This window comes from Vidua macroura, chromosome 6, assembly GCF_024509145.1.
Source record: "Vidua macroura isolate BioBank_ID:100142 chromosome 6, ASM2450914v1, whole genome shotgun sequence".
Classification (NCBI taxonomy): Eukaryota; Metazoa; Chordata; class Aves; order Passeriformes; family Viduidae; genus Vidua; species Vidua macroura.
In genome coordinates this window covers 22,591,770-22,608,890 of record NC_071576.1, presented here as the reverse complement: position 1 = coordinate 22,608,890, position 17,121 = coordinate 22,591,770, and the positions used below count along the sequence as shown (strand labels likewise).

At 38.8% G+C, this 17,121-nt stretch overlaps 1 protein-coding gene across 7 annotated transcripts in view; it reads left to right on the top strand.

The window, feature by feature from the left end:
- GPATCH2L (G-patch domain containing 2 like) overlaps positions 1–13,123 on the top strand; it is a 37,331-nt gene extending 24,208 nt beyond the window's left edge. For 4 of the 7 annotated variants that reach the window (XM_053979602.1, XM_053979603.1, XM_053979604.1 and 1 more), the window contains 2 exons: positions 2,381–2,472; positions 7,485–13,123. In XM_053979602.1, coding sequence (XP_053835577.1) covers positions 2,381–2,472; positions 7,485–7,657 — 265 coding nt within the window. In that variant the 3' untranslated portion in view covers positions 7,658–13,123. Of the gene's footprint in view, positions 1–2,380; positions 2,473–4,521; positions 5,139–7,484 lie in introns of all 7 variants that reach the window. The other 3 variants (XR_008437468.1, XR_008437467.1, XM_053979605.1) reach the window with 2 other exon arrangements.
- Positions 13,124–17,121: the final 3,998 nt, after the last annotated feature.

Sequence of the window (17,121 nt, the reverse complement as noted above, 5' to 3'; positions counted from 1 at the left end):
GTTTTTAGCATCCACAAAGTTACTTAGAGGTGAGTCACTTCAGTGTACAAACATGAGATTTGAAGGTGCATTCTGTAGATGTGCTAGTATTTTTGAAAGCTTTTACGTCTCGCGATAGTTTCTATAACCACCTCCCTGGGCAGCTCATTTCAATGTTTGACAGCCCTTTTCTTTGAAGAAAGTCCTCCTGATATCCAACCTGAACCTTCCCTGGTGCAGCATGAGGCTACGTCTTCTCATTCTTCTGCCAGCTGACTGGGAGAAGGGACCAACCCCCACCTGGCTACACCCTCCTTTTAGGTAGTCATAGAGAGCAGTATAATCTTCCCTGAGCTTTCTTCCCCCCAGGCTAAACAACCCCAGCTTCCTCAGCTGCTCCTCACAGGGCTCTGGACCCTTCACCAGCTCCATTGCCCTTCTCTGAACACGCTCCAGCACCTCAGTGTCCTTCTTGTAGTGAGGGGCCCAGAACTGGACATAGGACTCGAGGTGTGGCCTCACCGAATACAGGGAAATGATCCCTTCCAGGTTCAAGTGGCCACAATATTCTTGATCCAAGCCATGATGCCACTGGTCTTGGTCACCTGGGCACACACTGGCTCATGTTCAGCCACTGTTGATCAGCACCCCCAGGCCCTTTTCCTCTGGGCCATTTCCCAATCACCTTTCCCCCAGCCTGCAGTGATGAATGGGGATGTGGACAAAGTGAAGGACCCAGCACTTGGGCTTGGTGAGTTTACTGAGAGTACACTCGATCCCCTCAGGAGACTTCTTTGTCTGGTTGTATTAATATGTGCTCCCAGATTTGAAAAATTGGCTGTGAAACGTAGCACTATTTAAAATATTTTGAAACTATTCTTCAATGTCAGATTTAGAGGACAGATCTTATAGACTTCTTGTAGAACTTTAGAATTTTAGTTGAGAAGATGGAACAGTAAATATTTCCTCTTTTTTGTGGTTGCACTTTTTTTTTTTTTTTTTCAGGTAAGTAGATAGACCCAGCAGCATTCAAACAATTTATAGACTGGACTAGTATAGGAATTTCTTTGTGATCCCTGCACTGTTCTGTATGGATACAATAGCACAATTTGGTTTTGCAGAAATACAGCATCTAAAATAATACGTATTGTAAATATGTGGGTTTGATTTTTTTAGTAGATTTTTGTCATGGAAATAAAAACCCAAGAAGTTTTCTTTTTGTTATATTTCAAAGGCTTTAGTATATGACAAAAGTGTTTGTTAAACTTCCGGGATTTTTAAAAAGAAGTCGAAGTAACAAGCTTTGAAGGCACTGAAGCTTTTCAGCACTTAATTATCAAAACTTACAGGGTTACAAATTTTACAACATGTAAGCTCCTGACAGTCTTTAACTGATTTTATTTGCACTGTACTGCATTTTGCACATCAGATCTGATTATAAGAGTGACCAAGGAACTTGCCAAAGGAAGTCTGTTACATCGTACAAAGAAGGGATTTGAACCCAATGTCATTGCTAAATTATGCATTTATATTTATTATGGATGGTATTTGAGGGAGTTCTCTGGTCTGCTACAAAGACTGTTATTTCTGCATTAAACTTTTCTGCTTCCTACAGGTATATGACTTGGAGGAGTTCTCAACTCAAGTCAGTTCCAACAATACAGATTTCTTTTTAATTGGCAGATGGCTACTTCTTAATTGACAAATGATTAAACTGAAACAGCCATCAGTAGGCTTCAGACTTAACAGTTGATATTAACAGAACAGATTATGCTGTTCAGCCAGTTTAGAGGTGCAACAAGGCTGCCATAAGTCAGATTCAGCTGTTTGCGCAGCACTTTAATAAGGAAGTAAGAATTTGAAAAATGCAGGAGACAGTTTTGCATTCCTAACTTTGCGAACTTACTATTGTAATGGAAACAACATGCACGGGCATTTGGCATTATAGGTACATTCTAAGATGACTCTACCAAATAGTACCAAATAGATTGCAAAATAATCTCTGACTGAAGAGAAAATATCACACAGTTTACATAAAGAGCAATCTTGCACACATTTGTTATTCTTGCGTAGAAGTAATGGTAGGACACATGTCATATCACTGCTTGATTGCATCTTTATGTATGCAAGGAGTTTGGAGTTAATACAAAACCAGAAGGTAAAAGGCTTTAAAGGCTAAGAAATAATTATTCTTCTGAGCAGTTTTTGTGTGAGCTCTTAAAGGAAATGGGAACATAATTTATATTGACAAAGAATGTGAGCAAAACTCCCTGAGAAACTTTTGGGTTGTGCTACTTACTAGTTAAGAAGCTAATGGGAAGGAAGGAGCTGGAGGTGACTGGTCAGTCTTACAGAAATGTGATATTGGAACTGAGTTTAATTTGTTTTATCTTCTCCATAGGCAAGCAAATGTCCACCTGGGACCACCATGTTCAAGGGACATCAAGAGGAAACGAAAGCCAGCTGCAGCCTCCATATCTAGCCCAACATCAGGTAACCTGCCAGCATTTTTATAGAGCAAAGCACCATAGGCAAAGGTAGTGGCACTTTGGTTTGAAACTAATGAAATGTGTGAGAGGGCATATCGTGTTTTTGCATAACATCAAAAGCTGCCTGCTAAACAATTTTTTGGCAATGTAGCAATGTTAAGTTAATATAATTTGCAGTGCTTCACCTTACTGTGAATAGTAATCTGCTTCTTCATAAGGGATTATTTCCACTGTCCTAAATTATGCAGTTAATGATAATAGTTAATGATCAATATGCACAGTGTGTTCTTTCAGTATTGGGCTGGCATTAGGTGGTGGCTCTGATGCCCTTTATCAGGGTATTTGTAGACACTTTCACAGGAGCAAAAATCTGGCAATTTTTGTATAATCACTGGGTGAAACCACTTACTCCTTGGGGGTTGTCTTAGTCTTTTGGATGAAAATAGTTTTTTCTTGTTATGGGGATGTAGTCATTAAAATGCTGGTCTATTTTCATGTGGCAGATTTCTGAAAAGTCATTGATTAGTCATCAGAATATGAAAAAGCTTGAATCTGGTGAACACGGTGGGTTTTAGAATGCTTCTTTCTGTCCCTTCACCTTACCCTATCTTGCGATTATCCACTGATACATGTTCTTCAACTAGTTTATTAATAACTGTTCTTGTAATCCAGTAACAAGGTAGTTGGTAAGATGATGGAAAAAATGGAGATGTGAAAACAGTGGGGAAGACCAAATAAACTGATGATTAATAGGAGGCAGTTTGTGTTTCTTCCTTGGGCTGGTGGATAGACAGAATAATGAAGTAGGGAAGAAAGCCGAGCTTTCTCTCCAGGCCACTGATCTGGATTGCAAACTGTCGGAAAGGTTCCATACTAAAAGGAAGAAGAGAAAAGAACATTAATAATCTGTTGTTCAGCAAAAGTCTCATCTATTACTGATTATTTATTTAGGTTATTCTTTCTTGGCTTTTGAGTATTCCATTTTGGGATATTTGAACTTCTGTAGTAAAAGGGACAGTATCTAAAACCACAGAATCTTAGCACTGAAATACTAGATTTTCTTGGTATGAGTGCTAATGTCTCACTGTCCCCTGTCACCTCTCCATTTATTTATTACTCAGAATGTATTATGTATTGCATTGCTGGTCACTTTCTATAAGGAGAGCTTCTGTTTCCATGCTTACATGTTTCAAAGTACTATTTAAGTTGTTCTTACCTGATTAGGCAAATTGTGTAGTGAGCACTTTTTGAAGAGTTGAGAGTGCATCTGGAGTGGAACTTAGCTCTGGAAATAGCACAGGGGTTTGGAAAGCTTTCTTAACTATGGATGAGGGAGAGAGGATTATTATATATTATTAAAATAAGGAAGAAATGTAGTTAGTAGAGTATGGGAAGCATGCTTATGCCGATCGTCAAGAGACAAGGTCTGCAAAGTCTTTAATAGTCAGAAATGGTAAAGATCTCTTCCTGAGATCCTATTTATAAATATCCTCAGCCAAGTGAACAGCTGTGGGCAGGGTTTGCTGCAGTACTGACTTGTGGAAAGAAACTTTTATGATTGGGTAACTGAAGTTGTGTCCTAAATAATGTTCTACTACAGACTCCCAATTACAGCTGAAGCACAACCTGGACATGTAACTTGGAAACTTCTGGAATCTGATGTTATTTCTGTCAAAGGAGATTTTGCTATGGAATTACTAATGCCTAAAAAGATACTTAGTATTATTCTGCAATAATGTAGAATTAATTGAACACTCTTACGTTTGCTGGATTTCGATGAAATAAAGATTTTGCTCCCTTGACATGCATCTACTCACCCCCATATAAATGCTATATACTGGGCCTCCCATGTGCCTGAGGAGTTGTGGCAGTCTCAGTTTTTTCACTTCTGAGGCTTTTTATGTTTGTGGTATTTTACTTCTGCGAAAGGTGAAGCACAGGTAAATCAGAATACAGGCCCGTGCCTGTCATGCAGACACAGAGTGCTGGATTTCTTCACCTTTAAATAGCTCCTTCGCTGAGTCCAACTGCTCTCGTCTCACTTGTTGACCAGGTCCTGCTTCAGTGATCTCCTTTTTTGCAACCTGAGTGCCCCGTGGAGGTGAAGGACACAGCCTGAGCTGGCTTCATCAGTCAGCAGAACAAATGGGCTTGCTCTGCCGAACATCGGGCCATCTCGGATTCCACCTCTTTTATAGAGATGAGTGATGAAGAGGGGCTCGTTCCGCTTTGCCGCTGTATTAATACACATCAGGGGCCAGCTCCCGGCACTAAATCACGCTACTGCATACATCTGTTATCGGACTCCTCACCAGTGTGATGAACAAGACTGCAGATAGAGGCTTCCTCGTGTCATTCTTTATAGGATTTTCCTAAAAGAATAAATAGCTCAAATCTCTGCCAACACTATCCCCTGTCATTGTGATGAATTTAGCTTCTTTCTTAAACATGCAGCTACAAATCTTCCCCTGTCGCCTCACCCCTCCACCATCCACAGAAAGTTTTGAGTTGAATTTGGCTGAAATCAGAAGATGCTAATAAAAGGCAGATGAGATGTGGATGCTGTTTCCCTCCTCAGTGCAGGAATGAGAAAAGGCAGCTAGAAATAATATTTATTTGGGAACCAAGCAACTAAACTTATTCCATGTCTTCTCACATACTTTCATGACTGTGAGTATTTTTGAGTTCTGGTAAAGTATCTTTTCCCAGAGACCCTTGCATGGACATCAAAAACCTGCATTACTGTAGATGTGCCTTGGGTCTCTATTGTATTGCTATAGTATTAAAGTTCTGGTCTTAATCCTGCTCTTTGAGGCTAACTGGCCTAAATATGATAACTGAACTGGTGAGAACAACAAAAAGTGGGTAGAAAATTCAGAATTAATTTGCACTTCAGGAAATTACTTTTATCAAGATTAAGTTGGACAAATTTATGCAAATATTCAGAGAGATTGAAAATTTGTGTTTTCCACACTAGACAATTGAACAGTGTGAGCCCTAAAGCATGAGGCCTTTACTTGATAAGAACAAAAATCTGGCTGGTGTAGTTTGGCAGTAGAATAAGGAAATCTGGAGGAAGTTAAGGTTTAGACCAGAGATTCATCCAACTCAGTGACCAACAGCCAGTGCCTAGGGAGGAAGAAGGTCTGTAGTGGTAAAGGTCCTTTGACGTTTCAGTGATCTGAACCTTGGAAAGCATGGATAATGTCCTTGTGTTTAGTTACTTTCCATTGCAATACCATAGATTTGGAATAATATCCCCAGTGGCACAGTAGAGATTGTCTGAGAAATACTGCATAAAATGTTATTCTCATGGAAGTTATTCTCTAGTTTGAAAGGAATCTGATGAAGACTGTTGCGTCTGTCTTCATTTTGTCAGAATAGGCCACAAGTACAGATGGTTGTGTCATAAATGGTGAACAACTACGGGTCTTTACACTGATGTTTTTAATGTTTATGTGGTTCAATCCTCTATGTATGTAGCAGTGCACATGCTACTGGCATCCTAATCAGCTATTACAGTGAGTCTGGGGTAAAAATCTGCATAAAGAGATTCTTGTCTGCCTTGGTATGTACTCACACTTAGCTTGTAAAAAAGGTGACAGTTAGCAGCCTGTGAAACTGCTTATTGGAGAACACTGTGATGACTAAGAGCAATTTGGTGAATTTTCCCTCTCCTATTTCTTGCTAATTATTCACTCTGCCATACCCAGAAACAAGAAGCCAGTTTCAATCCTTTTCTTTTTCTTTTGTTATGAGGAAAGATGGAGAGCCTGAGTGTGGAGGCTGCTAGCAAGAAGCACATAGTGTAGTATTGGTGGTGATTGTGAGTTTAAGGACTGACTTAGTTGTTGGGGTTTTTTTTCATGTTTCATATGACCTTCAGATGGAGGAAGATGGGCTGGATGTAAAATTGCAAGGTACTTTTGTCAGCTGTGTTGTAGCTGTATGGGAATGTGACTCACTGTTTTGGATTTACAGAAGCAGCATTGTTGGGGTTCCAGATCTACTGAATGTGGAACCTCAAGCATTGAACCAGCTTTTTATTTAAACTTCAAAGCAATCTGTCCTCTAATTGAGGCTTGCTGTGGCATCTTTATCCTTCATCCACTACAGAGCAGCAGATGCAACTTGTAATTAAAACACACAAACAACTATTATCTGTTGTGAGACTACAATGAAGAAATGTATTTTGTGTTGAAGTAGTTACTTGTTTAAAAAATTCTGTTTGCCCCGAAGACTTCTATGGCAATTACTCTTCTTTAGCTGGCCCTGTTCCGCTTGTGAGGATTGAGTGATTCAGGATACTTGGAATTGGAGTGAACTCTCATATCTCTAGGTTTTTGGCAATCCTTCTGGAAATTTGGGTGGCTGTTGGGTTGAGCTATGGATCTGCAAATCTCTCTGGCTATTATAGCCTGTCCCATTTTGAAGGTTATATTGGTTATATTGAGAAAATGAGAATGGATTTCAACCTACTTTGGCAAGTAGTTTCTTGTCATAATCTGCTGATTTACCGTGTTGGATATATGTGGATGTTCATGGTACTGCCCTTACTGGGTGAGGAGAGGTATGTTTTCCTCTTTAGATGAGCTTAGCAACCTGAAATTTGCCACGCCTTCAGACACTTTGAAATCTCAAGTAGAGAGCTAATTGAGTCTTTGCAAGGAGTCCAAGTTATCTTAAGCTGAATGATTGTGAATTGATTCACTTTAAATATGGGACAGCTAAAACTTTTGATTTTCAACAGGAACTGACTAAGGGAACTAGTTAGTGGACTGGGAACTTAAGAGTTTTGAATGTGTGAATCATTAGAGCAAAATTGTTAATGCTGTCAAGAACCTCTATTTCAGAGGAATTTGGATGAAGAACCTTTAGAAATTCAATAAATAATATCCTCATAAATGAAATTATATATATGAGGGGTTTGCCATGAAGTCAGTTGTTCTAACTTTTTTTATTGCCCTTTCTTATTGTCTTCCTCTGTTCCCCCTTTCCTGCAATTTTATATTCCAGCAACTTTATCTGTCCACATGGATGCAGCAGAATCAGAGCTACCAGCAACACCTTCCTTGAGATCCCAGAACTCTGAGTGGACTGGGAAAACACCAGCAGCTGAGAAATCTACTATTGCTGCCTCCAGTAACTTTTTTAAAATGCCATCAGAGAAGAGCCCTGGATACAGCTAAAAGGAAACATTGCAACTGTAAAGGCTTGCTCGATTTTAGAAGTGTTTGATTCTGGTGTTTGTCTGCACCAAACATCTTGTTTGGAAGTAGTGGTATCTCCAGTATTGGTGCATGATGTGTGCCATCATCCAGGCTGGTCTGTGTGCCTCTCACACCTAAATCATCTTTGTGAATCCATGTTTAAGAAAAGGTAATCAGTGTTGGGACTGCAGTGGCTTTTAGAAATTTTCCTGCTATCACTGTATTTATTAAGAATTCATCTCTTTCCCTGATTCCAGCTCATGTAATGGGTCATGTACAGGTTCTTTTGGGTTTTCAGATCTTTCTTCACCCCCTGGACATGCTGCTTGTTTGTGTATTTGGCATTTTTAGGGTGAAAGTCACACTGCCATTCAGGGAGGCAGGAGTCTCCCTCTGCTTGCTTCCAGACCAGAAGGATTTCTTGGCTGGGGAATGAGGAGGGAATATTAACCCATTGGAACATGAAACCTGAATCCTGTATTAGCAGAATGTTTTCTGGCCATGTGATAGACTCAAATCGTGTTAATTCTGGCAAAGCAAATATGGTGCTTTTCTATGTAGAAATTGCCATTAGCTCACTGGCAGCATTGTCCATTCGACCTTTTCCTTCTCCCTTGTTCTGAATGTCTTCAATCTTTATTGTGTATTGCATGTTCATTCCTAAACCTCCTACTGGATAAGAATTTGGGAGAACTACTTGGACATAAATGTGCAAGCTGGTGTCCTGGATAGAAATCTGGACCCTTGAATACTATTGCAGTATGGTAGAAGATTATTCAAAACATCCATATCTCAGTGTATAAATTAAAAAATACTCGTTAGTGTTTCTAAAGGATGCTTGTTGAAGTTAACATGCCATTGAACAAAAAAAAAAAGCCATTTAAAGTGTCACCTGAGTTCACAGTGTTACAGGTATAGATCAGACTCCTGTATCATGCTTCCTCTCCCTTCAAAAATATTGTCTGCTGTACCTACTGGAGATGGATCCACCTGCTGATGATTGCACATTACACTGCAGTGTACACTAAAGAGATTCTCTTCACAGAACTTCCACTTGGTCTGCTGTTACCTTCTGTGTTGCTGAATATATGGACAGGGATTTCTTCCCTCTCTGTAATAACTCTGGAGCTTATCCTGGACTGTGTTTTCAGAATATGTACCTGTATAGCATGTACCAAGGAACAGGTGGCCTCACAGCTTCTCAAGTCCTTCGAGTCCTATTTGTATGAATAGAATTTTTTGCTTTCCTTATGTGGAGCTTTCAGACAGGACTGTTTAAACTTGTAAAATCTGTTTTGATTGTGGCAGTGCATCTAGCACTCTTAAGCAGACAGCAAAATTTGCGCGATTTTACTGATTTTGCAGTGTTCTGTTCTCTTATGAGTCAAATGACTGAGGGACAGATTTGATTGGGGGAATATGAAGCAGTGATTTATATTAGCTGTGTTTTAAAAGGGGAAGTGGTCGTAATATACACGAAACAGAAACTGAATGACTTGCTAAATCATGATTGACAAATATAGGTAGTTATACGACATGCACACTGTGTCTGATCCCCTAATACCTACTTAATCTTGGGGAGACATCCAAATTGGATTTATATTTTGCAGCACAAGCAAACTGTCAGATCTGTCACTATAAATCCTTCTCAAAACTCTTTTTTTTTTTTTTTTTTTTTTTTTTTAGATTTTCTTATTTGGGTGGTACATTTTAGAAGTAATTAGAACAGGGAAACCCTTTTTGCCTTAATGACGGAATACAGAAGTCAATTTGGATTACAGGACAAGCTGTAATAGTTTATAAAGGAAGAAGTGTTCCTTTTTTAAAGTTGTCATGGCTTTGTCTTATTTGTAGCTATTTTGAACAATGATGCCTAAGGGGTAACACAGGAAGCTTCAGCACTGGAAGGCCTGCAATCTAAAACACCTGAAGAGAAGGTAAACATGAAGAGTAGTAGCTTGACTGTCTAGTACTCATGAATACAGTGAATGGGAAAGATGATAATGTTCTCCTGGCAATTTGCAGATAAAATTTAGGATTTGAAGCCTTGTAATCTAAACTGCATGCTGCTCTAATGATAATGAGTGGTTCCCAAAAAGAGGATTTGTGAAATTGACTGGTTTTGATCTTGTGGAGTATCCTCCACAACCTCTCTGAGTCTGTTCAACAGACTTACTCAGATTACTGACCATTCAGCTTTATACAGTAAATACAATTAATTTTATTTACATACAATTTTAGCCATTGTATTCCCTTTTTAAAATCAATTTTGATATATTGTGCTACATTCTGAGTATTCTGAGTATTGTCCAAATAGTTTTTTCTCTTCTGTGATGTCAGGATGCTTTAAAAGCTTTTTCAAGAAAGGTGTTAGGGAATCAAGAGCCTTCATCTTATTGTGGTGGTAGAGGGGTGGGTTGCAATGCTTCATGTGATTTTTCTCTGGGTGCAGGGAGGGAGAATTTATCATATAAATAAATCACATAAAATCACATAAAAAGAGGATTTGTGAAAAGGATTTGTGAAAAGGATTTGTGATAATGAGTGGTTCCCTAAAAGAGGATTTCTGTCATGATGGATTTATGATTTTAAGGTACAGTAACAAGTGGAGAAAGCAGCAAAACAGGAGCTGAAGAGAAACTTGTTAGAGGTTGGGACTAGTGCTACTGAATGATAGATTAGCTTTGTGATTGTGGTATGCAGAGGTGTGTCTTGCCAGCATCATTCTTGACTAATGACACTGAGTAGGTTAGAGCTGTCCTTCAAACTGTAGATGCTCTTGCTGTTATTTTGTAGATGTTGTGGAGACCTGCTTAGTGGGCTGAGGATGAGAAGGGGAATTGTAGGAAGGGCAACAAGAAGCATGATGAAGTGCCTCTTTTATTGTAACCCCTTCTATACTTCAGAAGGAAGATGCTACAAAAAACAGTATAGTGCCTAGATATTGAAAAGAAATTTTGTGAAGTGGATAAGAATGTTGCTTCATTGTCTTGAGGAACAGTTTGTAACCAGAGAATTTTTCAGTGAAGCAAAAAGTGACGGATGCTACATTTGTTCAGAAAATGTATTTTAATGGTCTGTTAGGAGACTGTCAAAGGAAGATGAACTTCTGTTCTCATTGTGATACTTCATTTCTGTGTCTTTGCTTCCTGTGTTCTCTTCCAGTTTGTGTTTTGTGATTGCGACATCCTTTTGTACCATCAAATGCAGGAAAAATACTTTACAGTAACGCTTCTTAAGGCATGCTTGCTATACAGGAGGTAAAACAAGATTATCTTAGGCCATTAACTTTACCCAGTATGTGGAGCCTTCCCATTTACACCTTTCAGTACAAGGCTTGAACTCAGCACAGAGGACATAATGGCTTAATTATACCAAAGCATCTCTTTTTAAGAGAGTGAAAAGTGCCACAGGCAAGTTCAGGGAGACTAAATTGGCACCAGTGCCTTGAGACCCATGTGTGGCTGGGCCTCAGTCACCTGACATATAATACAGATTTACATTGTAGAGACAGAAGGAACTTTCAACATAATTCTCAACTTCAGTGTGGCTAGAATGCCTTCCCATGCAAATGTGGCTGTCACTGTGAGTCCAGTGAGCTGAAAAGATGTGCTCACTGGCATACTATGTAAAGAGAATTCTTGTACCAACTTAAAGAATTGGTGAAACTGGAAAATGGACTGGTACAGCCTGTTGTATCAGAGAAAGATGCAAAATATATATATTTGCAGACAATAATCAAGAAAAGTATTGCTGAGCCCTGTGTGTTATGAGCTAGAGTATTCTATGTCCTAAAGCAGAGATGCCAGTATTATGAGGATGATCAGGGTTTTGCAAAGCTGCCCTCTTGTCCTTGTAAACTCTGAAGGAACTGGGATGAACAGCATGAAAAATGCTGTACTGTGTCAGACCAAAGGTCTGCTCGTCTTGGTAGTCTGTCTCTCACAGTGACCTGGTTTGCCTACCTGCGGGGTACTGTAAAGATAAATTAGTAATATAGTGATACTTTGTTTTTTAGTGTTCTCTTAGCCCAGCGTCCTGCCTCAGAAAGATATACAAACTTTCTTTGAGGCTGGAGAAAACATTTTTGAACTTTTGCTTGTAGTATTTATCCTGCAATGGGATTTAAATATATTTTTACAAGGACACATCCTGATGATGAAAACATCAAGTAAGGATTAGCATATCTTTGTTTATAATCAGTTTTCTTATTAATTACTGTCTTTATAAGTAAATAGCGTCTTCTCTTGGAATATTTTTTTCTTAATATCAACATCCTGACATTGTTTCTTACCATGCTTTGTTTTCAGCAAGGTTGAAAAATCTTGTTCTTTCTTTACAATGAGGCTTTTTTGACATGCATTTGTATGCCCAGTCAACAAGTCCTATGTAATCCACTAACCCATATAAATCATTTTTCATAAGCTTCATACTATAAAACTTGTCATTTAGTTGTACTCCTGCATGAAAATCCCCAGTATTCCACATCCACATGGATTCAGTTCTAGTGTCTATACTTAAAGTATTCTTCAGAGTTACAGAGTAACTGTTAAGAGTCACTTATGGTACTCCTCATAGAGTGTTCTAATATTGCTATTCAGGCTTCATATACTCATATAGCCAAATATGCTGCTAGGCTTTGCTGCCCAAACACTGCTGTAACGCTACCATAGGAGGTGGTATTCAGGCAGTTGAATTTAAAGTTCTCACCACTGCTTTTCAATGTACAAGGTCCTATAAAGTTAGATTCTTTTTTTTTTAATTCAAAAATTTATTGCATTTCCTTTAGCAGTATTATAGTGCAATTTTATACCAATCGTATTTATAGTTTGCAATACTTAAGAGCTCAGTCTGTTTAGTTTTATCAGAAGATCAGAGGTGTCATGCCTGTGTGGTATTGGAAATTCTAAGTAATAAAGCATCTTTTGTCTTGCAGACGGGCATATAAATGAACTTGGACCTAAAGCCTAGGCTGCCTAGATTGGTGCATGTGAGATTTCATTGCTGGAGGCATTTCTAAGAGGGCCATGATCTGAAACTGGTCTAGCCTGACCAGAGTCCTTGGGCACTGCTAAAGTCCTTGAATTTTCCCTCGGGTTTTGACAACACCAGATAGTGAGCAAAGCTACCATCAGTTGCATTTTAGTTTCCTCCTACTGTCAAAGAGGCCTCTCCTAGAGACAGCTCACAAAAGGTCTACTCAAAGTCTGTGAAGAGCTGCCTTGTGCATGTCCCAAATATTTTATGAGGTCATAAGATTTAACTGTTTGATAGGGGTTGGAGTCTGGGTTCTTGGTACTCTTATTTTAAGGGTAACATGTAAATAAGAAAGATTCCTGCTTGTATTCCTCTGTTTTAAGTAAGACGTGTAGTCTCTGAATGAGGCTCTTGCAGAATCTCTGTTCTGATTATAGAAACTGGAAATAAATCAATATATGAAAGAAGTGTTTTATCTGATATAAAGTGAACTGAGTTGAGAGTGGGGGAAGAGAGGTTTCGCTGACATCTGACTAGATTTACAGTATTGAGCTCTCCATTAATCTGCATGCTTCCTTGACCGTTTCCATAAGTATAAACTGTAATCTGAAGGTCTGTAGGGAGTTACTGTAGGGAGCTTTTCTTGCTTTGAATTGCAAACCTGAGTGAAGGATTTGAGGTAATTTATCATGTCCATTCTTTGGGGTTGTTTTGTAATGATTTTGTTTCCCAGTTTGTCAGGACATTGTCTCTAGACAAGTGAGATTCTCCCTGTTTGGAATTTGAAACAATTCCAGAATTTCTTAAATAGCCTTTCATTTCTAAGCCACTGCTTCAGATCTGCCCAGTCCCACATGGGATGTCATTTAAATGAGCAGATCAGTTTCATTTGATAGTTTAATGGATATCAATTCATTTTGCCAACACTAACATCCTTTCAAGATAGATTGGCATCATTCTTTTTTACCATGATAACAGTGACTTCAAAGATCAAATGAACAGAGGACTTCTAATTTTTTTTTGCCTATGCCTGTATCCCACTATTAATAGCTATGCATATTTGTTGTGGGAGCAACACAGGAATCCCTTTACCTTAACTGTTCCAATGAATAAACTGTAAAAATTAGATCCCAAGTGGACTAAATGTTTTTAAACAAAAAGATCAAGATCCTTTGGAAATGGCTTCAAGTTTTTAACACCAGATTGGGAGTAGAGGGTTGTCCAATTTTTAAAAGTGATTATTTTCCTCTCTCATCTACAAGCTGCATGTGTGAGAATTGGGAAATGTTCCCTGTGAAATATGCTGATTTTTGTTAGGTATAAGTAGTTGGAACAAGGAGCAATAGATTGTCTTATGGGAAGAGCTCAGATTTGTCAAACTCCTGGTAATGTCAAAAATTTCAGATGTCTAAAAATTAACTGTTTCAGTCTTACACCTACATGCAATTTTGTAATTTTAAAGTTTTGAGTAATGAAGCATTTAATCTGATAATTAGATTCATTTCTATTTAAAAAGGAAAAGCTGAACGGTGCTTTTTTACATGTCCTTAATTTTACATCCCAGGGCTGAGAATTTTCTCAGCTCAGTTTGAATAACTGGTAGTAAGTTTGATAACAGGGCTGACTATAATGACATTTATCAATTTTGATATTTTTCAAATCATGAAACCTTTCTTTGTGCTTTTCCAGCTCATAAAAATCAACTGAAACTACAGATGAATGCAAGTGGACTTGCTATATATTAATGGAGAACTTCTCACATGTAAATAAAAGGATATTTCAAATATGGGGTACAAATTTTGTTCTCTACTGGCATAGAGCAATTTCCCAGTAAGAACAGATACTTAGTTTTTTAATGAAATATATTATATGGTTTCAAAGTAGTAAACTACATTAATTTAATTCATTTTTGGTGGGGGAGTGACAGGTGTCTAAATATGAGAACATGAGCAGATCTTAGGAGTTGCTGCAATAGGGCAGATGTAGCACACAGAGTTTTCAAAATACACTTTAAAAATTGTACTGGAGATTGGAGAATTGTACCTAAAGATTGGAAAAATCTTCCTCTGAGAAGTGTCATCACTCACAGACTGCCTGCAGGTGCAGTGAAGGCAGACCAGTGGCTCTGATAAACTAATGCCAGCACTAACAATGATGTTTCCCTTGTAGTTTTGACACCAGCTTCCTGAGAGGTTCAGCAGTGTTGCCTTAGGGCTCTTCTTCATCCTGCTTCATAAAATAATTTGCAAGTGCTTGGACTCACCTAGCCTTCCTCCATGGGGAAACACATGTTCCCATTTTGATCCAGACACTCCTACTGCTGAATGTTGTATGGTGCGTGAAGGAAGTCCTGTGTTTTCTTTCTTGCTCATCCAGTGAACAGCAAGGGGAGCTTTCATGAATCTTTTATCTCTTGGTGGTCCTTTCAGATACTGTGGAGACAGGAGGGAGGGAATTAAACATGCAAGGTGTGATTCCAGGGTGGGGAGAGGGGGCCATGAGGCGTGGCTGTTGTTCTGCACTCAAACAATGTAGGAGCTATCTGGGGAAGGTTACATTTTCCCCCTCCTCCCACACTGATAGGCTGCACGACTCTAAACCATGGGCTTCATCTGCTTACATATGTATTTAGACATTTAAACAAGAATCTTCTTCAGCATCCCCACCCACCCCTCAAGTAACAAATAAAACAAACCAGAAAATTTGTGCTCTTATGACAAAGCTGCAATTTGAGTGGTGCATGTTGCTGTAATCAGTGCCCTTCTGCATGTGCAGTGCAATGCAATCAGGCACTTTCATGATTTGTTGTTGGGTTTGAGGGTTGTGTGTCTCAGTCTGTCCATCTGCCCCCTTTCACACATGGTTCCTGCCTTAGTGTGGGACAGTTGAGACTCTGAATGTACAGCTGCTGGCTTGGGTTTTTTTTTCTCCCCCTTACTTAGGCTGACTTCAAGCTTTATTTACTGCACAGCATCTAGATTCCACTCTGAGGAGGAGAGATACGTGTAAGTATCTTCAGGGTACCTCCTGCTATGACAGCTTAGAATGTTAATGAATTTGTGTGCTGAGCATTTGAATGTTATTGTCACTGTTATTGCATAAGTGAGGAATTTGAGACTGAAGCAAAACCCAAGAGTTATCTCTGAATTTGAGGGGCCTAGGATGAGATACACAGACACTGGCAATTTGCAGGGACAGACTTTGTACCCTTTTGTAGGTTCAAATCACATTTCCTACAAACTTCCTTAGCAGCTCTAAGTGCTCAGAGTTTCTGCACATCCAGCCACAATTACTGATGAGGTGAGGAGCACTGTCCTTATTGCTGCTGTCTTTCTGTGGCTTCTCAACTAAGAGATGGCAGCAGGCAGGCATCTCTCCAGGGCTGATGGTCAGTTGCTTTCATCATGAGAACCTGGACAGCCTCCTGCTTTGTCCTTTCTGTCATTGGGTCTAACTCATTTGTGCTCATCTCCTTCAGTTCTTGCCCTTCACCTCTCTGGAGGCATGCATTCTATGCTCTGGATAAAGTTAAGAGTCTCATAAAAAAACTGTGTAATCATTTGATTTAACATTATTGTAAAGTGTATGGACCAAGGGACAACTTAGGGTAGCAGAAAAGGGATTTCTTCCTTTTTGAGTATTTTTATCTGTAACCAGATATATGTATATCTGTGTATATATATATATATATATATATATATATATTTATTTATTTTTGAGCTAGGACTTGGTATGTATTCACTTTGTATTGGAGTTTCCTTATAAAGGTATTTTAATTTCCCCAAATATGTTTTGTCTCTGGAAATACTATGATTCCTGGACTTCAAAGGAATTGAAAGAGCAGCCCCAAATGCATAGTATCACAGAGAATCTGCTGTGAAATAGCATGTCTACTACATCTCAAGAAAGAGCAATAGGTAGGTGAAAACTTGCTATGGAACAATCACACTTTATATACTTGTGCCTGAACATCATAGGATGACATGAATTTTGACTCATGTCTTGCAGTGATATTTCAAGTATTGTCCTTTTGATTCTTTTCTCTAAACTACAGAGTAATGATTGTCTAGTGAATTAAACCTGACTGTTGTTTAACAACTGATAGGCTGCCTTCTAATGCCCAATTCAGCAAAGTTATAAAGTATCAGAAGTCTTAGTGTATATCTTGAGAAGAATGCCCTTGGAACCAGAATCAATCATCTGACTGAGCTGTATTGGAAAAAAGGAAAAGGGTACAAAGAAAAAATGATACTAACTATTGTCTTTATTGTCCTAAGTCTTGTTCTGTTCTCTCTGTGGACTCTTGGTTTACATCTTCTAGAGAAATTAGCGCATCTTTAAAAAAACCAAAAAGACAAAGACAAACAACGTCCCTCTGCAAGCTTTTTTGTGTTCATTTGTTAGATGTGGGTTGGCAAGCTCTGTTTGCAAGCTGAATACCCATTTTCTCATTTAAAAAGATTCCA